At 38.7% G+C, this 9,643-nt stretch overlaps 1 protein-coding gene across 3 annotated transcripts; it reads left to right on the top strand.

Annotated features, from left to right (window-relative positions):
* The first annotated feature begins 423 nt into the window (after positions 1-423).
* On the top strand, positions 424-9,088 carry AK6 (adenylate kinase 6). 3 transcript variants are annotated; one of them, XM_053300675.1, is made up of 5 exons: positions 424-596; positions 1,514-1,606; positions 7,037-7,107; positions 7,189-7,334; positions 7,468-9,088. In XM_053300675.1, exons 1-5 carry the CDS (start codon positions 569-571, stop codon positions 7,655-7,657), a joined length of 528 nt encoding a protein of 175 aa, XP_053156650.1. In that variant the 5' UTR covers positions 424-568; the 3' UTR covers positions 7,658-9,088. The 3 variants fall into 3 exon arrangements, with proteins under 3 accessions (XP_053156650.1, XP_053156651.1, XP_053156652.1); XM_053300676.1 differs by having other exon boundaries at positions 432-596; positions 7,037-7,095; XM_053300677.1 differs by lacking the exon at positions 424-596 and adding an exon at positions 633-767.
* Positions 9,089-9,643: the final 555 nt, after the last annotated feature.

Here is a 9,643-nt window from a genome sequence, read left to right on the forward strand (position 1 = left end):
GGTTGTCTGATCTACGGGAAACTATTCCTACAACCAGGTTGCTGTGACAACTTCCAGCCTCTTAGTTATCCCAGGCAAGCTCATACTCAGATTTCTCTCCGCCACTGGGGACCTGGCCCAGCACTTTCGTTCTCCCCGTTTTCCAACGTGAGATACCTTATTATTTCCCCGTCTTAAGCCATCTGCTGCATTCTAGCTGGGGGGCCTCTTCCAAACCTCGGCGCTTAGCTGTTCTCGAAACGCCTAATGCAACAGTTCTTTCTTTTTATTTTGGGCCTTCGACGGTTACTCAAATCTCTCCAATAAACTTTTAATATATATATTAAACTTTTAACATCTCTCTCTCTCTCTCTCTCTCTCTCTCTCTCTCTCTCTCTCTCTCTCTCTGTGTAATTCTCAACCCACAGCGGCCAGTAACCAGAGATAGACAGTGAAAGGCGGGGAAGGATGTCGTGACGCCATTATAATGCGCCACGACTGAACAGAGCTGGTAAAAGGACCCCGGAAGGTTCACACGTGTCTTCTCTCTGAGAACTTTAAGGCTTCCGAAAGAAACTCTTGAGCAAACATGAGGCGACCAAATATTCTTCTGACCGGTATGAGCAAAATGGGGTTTGCGTCCGCATTATGGAGAAAGGGTATAAACAGGTAGTGAGATATTATCCATGCTGCAGTGAAAGATATCGAGGCTCTACTTGCAGGAGCAAAGTGATAAGCAAGCAAGGATTCGTATTGTAAACTGCCTGGACGGTGTACAACTTTGGACGGTATACAAATATGCTAAAAATATATATTTAGGGTATTTAAGTAGACATTTTAGTCTTAGTGGTAGAGAACATGTTCTGCAAGCAGAAGGTTTGATCCCCCAGCATTTACCCCTAAAGGGTTTTTAGTGCAGGGCTGGAAAGGACTCCTGTCCGAAACCTTGGAAAGCATTACTGGTGGCTAGAGCAAGAGCAGGCTAGATGGACCAATGGTTTGTCTTAGTATAAGCCTGCTTAATCTAATGAGTTGATAGAATGGACTGTACTATTGGGGGGTTTCTATTGTGATTGTTTCTCCATGTAAAGAAAGAAGTCCCCTACAAATGGACAACTTGTAGGAGAAAAGTTGCAGTGCAGCCCTTTGCCTGTGTGCTTGGTTTTCTATTTGCAGGGAATTTAGGAAGCATTCATAAAGATGAAGATCCACTTGTACTTGCAAGTGACACAGCTTATTGTGCAACTCTAGCATTCTTCCATTTCATTCTGCACTTGTGGAGACCAGACCTAATAGAGGCCCTCCCTAGCATGGATGTGCACCAACAAAGCCATGAGGGCTTGAATAATTGCAAGTTTGCAATGTTTTAAGGGTCAAATTCTTGGATGTTAGGGTGTAGATGTGTTTGTTAAACATCAAGACTTCAGCTGCTCTGTTTAAACTTCACCTTTCAGAAACTTTATCATGGAGTTGGTTGTATGTTATAGTTTCTACTGTCCATTACAGTTGTTTCTTTATTTTTTATATCTCATAGGTACTCCAGGTGTTGGGAAAACGACTTTAGGCAAAGAGCTTTCTGTAAGAATGGGGTTGACTTACATGAATGTGGGTGATTTGGCCAAAGAAGGTATGTTTTACACTTCACAAAATCCAGCTGTTCCCAATGGAAGCAGGAGTACAGCCACATATGGGGTTCTGAGTAAGAGTGGTCTTAGATGTTTTAAGGCAGGGGTTCCAACCTTAACAACATAAGAACAGCCCTACTGGATCAGTCCCAAGTCCCTTCTAGTCCAGCATTCTCTTTCACACAGTGGCCCACCAGATGCCGCTGGAAGCCTACAAGCAGGAGTTGAGTGCAGGTTCTCGCTCCTGCTGTTACTCGCCTGCAACTGGTACTCAGAGGCATCTTGCCTTTGAGGCTGGAGGTAGCCTATAGCCCCCAACTAGTAGCCGTTGATAGACCTCTCCTCCATGAAGTTATCTAAATCCTTCTTAAAGCCTTCTTCTCTGCTAGGTTGTTGGCAGAGAATTCCACAAGTTTATTATGCATTGTCTGAAAAAGTACTTCCGTTTGCTGGTCCTAAATTTCCTGGCAAACAATTTCATGAGATGACCCCTGGTTCTAGTGTTATGTGAGAGGGAGAAGAATTTCTCTCTATCCGCTCTCTCCACACCATGCATGATTTTATAGACCTCTATTATGTCTGCCCACAGTCGTATTTTTTTCTAAACTAAATAGGCCCAGGTGTTGTAGCCTTGCCTCATAAGGAAGGTGCTCTAGGCCCCAGTCATTTTGCACCCTCTCCTGCACCTTTTCCAGTTCTACAACTTCCTTTTTTAGATGTGACCAGAATTGTACGCATTACTCCAGGTGGGTCCACACCATAGTTTTGTGTAAGGGCTTTGTAATATCAGTTTTATTTTCAGTCCCCTTCCTAATGATTCCTAATATGGAATTGTTCTTTTTCACAGCTGCCACACATTGAGTCGACACTTTCAATGAGCTGTCCTCCATGACCCCAAGATCCATCTCCTGGTCAGTCACTGACAGCTCAGATCCCATCAGTGTATACTTGAAGTGGGGGTTTTTTCGTCCTAATGTGCATCACTTTACACTTGCCAACATTGAACCTCATTTGCCATTTTGTCACCCACTCACCCAGTTTGGAGAGATACTTTTGGAGCTCCTCACAATCCATTTTGGATTTCACTACCCGAAAGAGTTTGGTATCATCTGCAAATTTGGCCACCTCGCTGCTTACCCCTACTTCTAGATCATTTATGAATAAATTAAAAAGCTCTGGTCCCAGTCCAGATCCCTGGGAGACCCCACTTCTTACTTTCCTCCACTGTGAAAACTCTCCATTTATACCTACCCTCTGTTTCCTGTTCTTCAACCAGTTAGCAATCCACACATGACTTATCCCCTTATCCCATGACTGCTAAGTTTTCTCTGGAGTCTTTGATGAGGAACTTTGTCGAAAGCTTTTTGGAAGTCCAGGTAGACTATGTCAACTGGATCACCTTGATCCACATACTTGTTTACACTCTCAACAAACTCCAAAAGTTTTGTGAGGAATTTTATCCTTGAGGATGCTTTCCATCAATTTGCCTGGAACGGACGTTAAGCTAACCAGCCTGTTAAAAAGGGATTCTGAATCGTTTTTTGAAAATCGGTGTTACATTTGCTACTTTTCAGTCCTCCGTTACAGAGCCTGATTGTAGGGATAAGTTATATATTTTAGCAAGGAGGTCAGCAATTTAACATTTTCGTTCTTTGAGGACTTGTGGATGGATGGCATCCAGCCCTGATGGTTTGCTAGTTTTCAGTTTTTCCAGACAGTTTAGAGCATCATCTCTTGTCACTTCTATCTGACTCATTTCTTTATCCCCCATCCCTGAAAAGCCTGATTCAGGAACAGGTATATGCTCAGTATCCTCTGCCGGATACTGAAGATGGATGCAAAGATCTCATTTAGCTTCTCTGCAAGCTCCATATCCTCAATAATCCACAAACCTTGTGTCCCTAGATGATGTTTTTGGACAATTCCCATAATCCCCAAACACAATGACTAAAGGGAATCATAGTCCAATAACATCTAGGGATCCAGTGCTGAGAATCTCTGCTTTAATGTTATGGAGCCTCCACTTAGATGAGTGCATCTGCCAAGATGCAACACAGCTACTACAGGAGTGGCAGACTGACTTCAAAGATACACAGCTGGGAGAGGAAGGTCTACATTGGCTTCTTATGACATGCCATTGTACTCCCTGTTCTGCTCATGTAGGGTTCAGGATTGTAGCATAGGGCTGCAATAATACTTGCTTCTAGATAAGTACAATTGAAATAAGTAGGGCTTTATTCTAAGTAAATGTAGCTATGATTAGGCTGTATATTAGGCAGCCTTCTCTGTGCCTGCCCTAGGGCTTTGGATTATCCTCCTTGTTAAAATAAGAGCATCTATTTCTCTGTTTGCTTTTAAGAAGACTCTCAAAATACACCTCTCTTCTCAGACTTTTAATTGAAATTAATTTTAAATAGTTTAATTGTTTTTATTTCATTAGATTATTTTAACTTTTTATTCTGAGATATTGTTTAAACTGGTTTTGCTCTGTTTTACATTTGTTGTGTTTTAAATTGTGTACACTGCCTAGAGATGCATATATCAGGTGGTATATAAATATATATATTTATAATATAATATAATATAATATAATATAATATAATATAATATAATATAATAGAGATGCATATATCAGGTGGTGTGTGTGTGTGTGTGTGTGTGTGTGTGTGTGTGTGTGTATAGAAGCCAGCGTGGTGTAGTGGTTAGAGTGCTGGACTAGGACCGGGGAGACCCGAGTTCAAATCCCCATTCAGCCATGAAACTAGCTGGGTGACTCTGGGCCAGTCACGCATCTCTCAGCCTAACCTACTTCACAGGGTTGTTGTGAAAGAGAAACTCAAGTATGTAGTACACCGCTCTGGGCTCCTTGGAGGAAGAGTGGGATATAAATGTAAAAATAAAATAATTATTTTAATAAGACAATCCATAAACATAAATAGTAAGACAGATACATAAAGACATCCATTAATCGTCCTTCCAGATTTGTAAATAATTAGATGGAGGAGAATGACTAAAATTATCTTGATTTGTGAACAGAATAAAATCTGACCGTATCATTAAAAAATTGTTAGAATTAGCTTGACCTGTTCGAAGACGAATAATATGAGTCAGTTTTTCAGATATGGCAATGTGCCACATAGACTGATACCAAGATGTCAAAGACATAGTTTTATGCTTCCAATGTTGTGCAATGGATAATCTCACTGCAGTTAATATAAAGACTATAAGATGCTTCAATGATAATGCCAGATTAATTCCCAAAAATACATTTAATAGAGCCAACTCTGGTCTCATATCTAACTTTTGTTGTATAATTTTACCCATTTCTAAAAATACCCCTGTCCAAAAGCAGAAAATACTGAGACAACACCAGCATACATAGAAGTATGTACCCCTATTACTACAGCCATTCCAACATAACGGGGACAAACTCTTATTGATGTGGGATAAGGTGGTATATAAATACGATAGATAAATAAAATATTACTCCTGATACAGCTTGCAAGTTAGCAGAGGGAGTTTTTCCTGGTGTTCTCAATTGGCAGCTGAAACGTCATTTTTTATATCAATTTCTTTCTACATTGTCAATGAAAACTATAACAGTATTTGTGTCTACAAAAGAGGTTGTGGTGTGAGAATTTGTGACTGCCAAAGCAATAATATAAAGTATTTTATATTATACTTAGCATTTATATGATACAGGATAGGATCCAGAGTGGTGCTTGCACAATGAGTGTCAACGCAAGGCATCTTCCCATCCTTTTCTTCCATAATAAAGCTCCTTGATGCTCAAAAAGCCAAGCCCGGAGGACCCTTGACAACAGCATGGGGAGTTGCAAGAGATGAGAGAACACCCACTAAGAGTCCCATAACCCCCGGGAATAGCTTTTCTTGGGAATTGGAAAACTGCAGCAGGAAGGAGGAAGTGATTAAAGTAACTGGCACATTTGTGTGATCACTACTCTTGTTACTACCAGTGTTCTCTCTAACACAGATTCCCAGATGTTGTTGACTACAACTGCCATAATCACCAAGCAAAAGTCATTTCAGCTAGGGATTCTTGGAGTTGTAGTTGTCAACATCTGGGAATCCCTGGTGGGGATTTTGTGACTGCCAAAGCAATAATATAAAGCATTTTAATATTATACTTAGCATTTATATTATACAGGATAGGATCCAGAGTAGTACTTGCACAATGAGTGCCAACGCAAGGCATCTTAATACACAGACTAATTTTATTACCCCCATATTGCAGATTATTTTGTATCTTATGAGCATTTACTGAAATTCTAAGTTTTTCAACTTGGGTTTTTCAGAGTAATACAGCTCTAGCACTTATAGTTGCAAAAAGTTGGAATACAAATTACTCAGGTTTTTAATATGGGTGTCTCAGAATTTGATTGATGATTTCCAAACTTGAGTTTGAATGGATTATGGGAAACATTTTTTAATGTGTTCCTTTGTGACAATTGGTCCACTGTGCCAAGCAAGATGTTTTTAGCATCTTAGGCTGCCATCTTGGCCTACAATATGTTTGTGTAATGCAAATAATAATATTCTATGGTGATAGCATGTCCCCTGCTAAGTGAGCAAACTTTTTTAAAAAGTGGTGATTCTCTTTATTTAGCAGGGGGAGAGCAACTGACCCTATTGATTCCTAGCACAGCATTCCTCCAGTGGCTATTGCTGGTGTCTATCTTATGTTTCTTTTTTAGATTATGAGCCATTTGGGGACAAGGAGCCATTTATTTATTTATATCTATATAAACCGCTTTGGGAACCTTTTTTTGAAAAACAGTATATAAATATTGGTTGTATGTATATCATGAGGCACTTAGGTAATGAAACACTGATGTCAGGAGTTTGCTGCTAGTTTTTGTACTAAAATGTGCAGCTTCTGCATGAAAAAGTGAACTTCAGTGTTGAGGGCAGGAAATGTGCAGATACTGGCATCAGGAGAGCAGCCCTTGTATTAAATCTCCTGTTTGAAAGAGATAGTATGGACTGTTATGGATTACTTCTCTGTTGATCTGGATGGATATAATTGGAGTATCCTTTCCAAATGCAGCATCCCCCATAGTTGTTTACAAGGTAACATGTAAGAACTATTATTTTTCTTGTTAGCATAAAAACAAACTATCATATAATCCTTACTGTCACAAGTGAAAGTTAAAGAAGTTAAATCATTTTCTGCAGAAGCTAATGCATAAGTAAAGTAGTGTTCCTTGGGTAGAAAATATGAATGTATCCGTTAATATTTGTGTCATAAATTAGTATATTGCTTATACTGTACATGCTACTTAAAACTTGGAGGGACTTTATTTCTGATAAGCATATAGGACTGAGCTGCCTAAAGGTTTGTAAATATGTGCTATCTGATATAAAATATCTTTCAGTTGTTTCATAATGATATCCTTCCTCTTATTATGCAGGAGAATTATATGAAGGCTTTGATGAAGAATACGAATGCCCGATTCTGGATGAAGACAGAGTACGTTTCCAAGTAAAAACTCTAGCACAGTAGTAAATTTTGTTTTCATTGCCAAGAATCCATTTTTAGGTTTCTGTTTAATTTCCCTTTTAGGTAATTGACGAACTGGAAGACAAGATGAGTGATGGTGGTGTTATAGTTGATTATCACAGCTGCGAATTCTTTCCTGAGCGCTGGTTTAATATAGTATTTGTGCTTCGTACTGACAACTCAGTCCTATATGACAGATTAGAAAGCAGGTAAATTAATTCTACAAATGGAACACAGTACTGTGATTCAGTTTAAGACACAACTTGGCAAACACCCTCTTTTTAAAAACTTTTACCTGGAATACTCAAATGATTTCCCCCCTCTTGTTTGTTGTTTGCTTAGGGGATACAGAGGGAAAAAACTTCAAGACAACATTCAATGTGAGATTTTCCAGACTATCTATGAAGAGGCCATGTCATCTTATAAGGAAGAAATTGTACATCAGTTAGCAAGCAATACTCCAGAAGACATGGAGCAGAATTTAGAACAGATTATACAGTGGATTGAACAGTGGATGAAAGACAACAACTGAACTTGAAAGGAAATATTGAAAAAGAACTTTAAAATAAAATTGACTGGTTTTTGTATGGTAAACTACATTTGCCGATTCAACTGTTGAGGAGACAGTAATAATTCTCTGATAAAACAATAAAATCAAAGATGCATCTGAGGCTCAGAAAACTCTTGTTGGGACTCATATGAGTGCAGCACTTTAGAAATCAGACATTAGTTACAGATTTAAGAATCTGGTGTTCTGATGTCTTAAAATTTTTTAAAAATATATATAAATGTATATTTGTCCATCGGATATCTATCTAATGTCCTCTTTGAAGACTTAGAAAAGTTAGAGAGTAAGCTCCTAGATGTGGTGACTGCCAATATTCAGTCCCGTGTGTGTGTGTGTGTGTGTGTGTGTGTGTTTTGCATCTGGATGCTGTCAGAACAATTTTAAAGCAGTGGGACCATGGAACTCCAACAGGAATCAAGTGATTAGTTGTTAAGATACTTCATAGATTTATTTTGTGTCTGTCTTTCTACATAATGATTTGACCCTAGCCAATGTTCTACTGCAAGCAAAAAAGCCAGAAGTATATTTTGTGCTTGGTGCAGGTGTTATCTACAAATTTTTAGTGAATATAGCTCTGCATGCCTGAACTGTTAATTGCACTTAGAGTAGCAATTGGATTAGTTTTGAATTCTGAGATTCAGATATTGACTGCTATCATTGCTTGTACAGATTGAATATAAAAATGCCCTCTTGCTTAACAGATCCAATTCCCTCCTTTGCATCCTTAACTCTGTGGCTTTCCACTCTTCCATTCACTGTCCTAGCTTGTAATTATGTTGTTGTAATTCATGAGCCTAAATGTATTTGCAGTGCTTTGGACATATTTGTCTTTTAAAGAGCTGATACATTAACTACCAAAACCACCTAAGCCTTGCAACTTCGCACATACCGAATGTCTGCATAGATATCACTTGTACATAGGAAATTATCTATACTCCCATCTGCATAATAATGTGTGATGAACAGGTAGCTATGTTTCACACAATGAAAAACTTGGTTTAATAGCAGCAACTTCAGCCCGCCAGCTGCTGTTAGTCTACAGCATACATCATCCCAAACCCCAGGGGCCAATAGTCAAGGATGATGCAAGTTGTAGTTTAGAAACAGCTGGAGGGCCAAAGTTGTACAGCCTTGTCATAGAGTGTGTGTGTGTGTGTGTGTGTGTGTGTGTGTGTATCGCAGTGTTCATGTAAACATCTCTTACAACATAGTGTTACCTTTGAAGGAAATGCCATGTATGCAATTGCCCTTAAACAGTAGTAGGATACAGCATATGTTGTTCGTAGCATTTTAAATTATTTCTATAGGGTCAAGCAAAATGGTTTACTAACTACTCATAAGAAGTGGCAAAACACATTCTTTAAATTTTTAATGAAAATAAATGGTTTAAGGATAGTTTGTCAATGAACTAATTTTGAAATTACTGATAACTCTTCTTAATTGATAGTAGGCAACGAACTTTATAATAATCCAGTTTCTGTATGTGCAGAAGCTCACAGGTATCTGTGTTTCATTGTTCGCTTTTGGAAGGCGCAGTTATTTTTCAAGGATTTTTTTTTTTTAAAAACTTTAAATTTACAATACAGTTCATTTTGAAAAATAAAACTGCCTTTCTGTGTTTGAAATTTTGTTATCAATTTTCTAGGAAAGGGGTTCCCAACCTGTGATATTCCAGATGTTGGTGGACTACAACTCCTATAATCTGCAGCCACAATAATTGTAGCTGGGGGTAATGGGAGTTGTAGTTCAGCAACATCTGGAGTATCACAGGTTGGGAACCCCTATTCTAGGGGAAACATTTTGGAAATAGTTTTTTTATAAAATACTATTAGTCACCAGATGGTATTGGGATCCTTTGGAAAAAGCATAATAAAAAGCACTGTTTTGGGGGGGGGGCACGGATAGCAAATGGATGAATAATGGATAATGAGGGCTATGGGAATTGGTGGG

This window comes from Hemicordylus capensis, chromosome 2, assembly GCF_027244095.1.
Source record: "Hemicordylus capensis ecotype Gifberg chromosome 2, rHemCap1.1.pri, whole genome shotgun sequence".
NCBI classification, from domain to species: Eukaryota; Metazoa; Chordata; class Lepidosauria; order Squamata; family Cordylidae; genus Hemicordylus; species Hemicordylus capensis.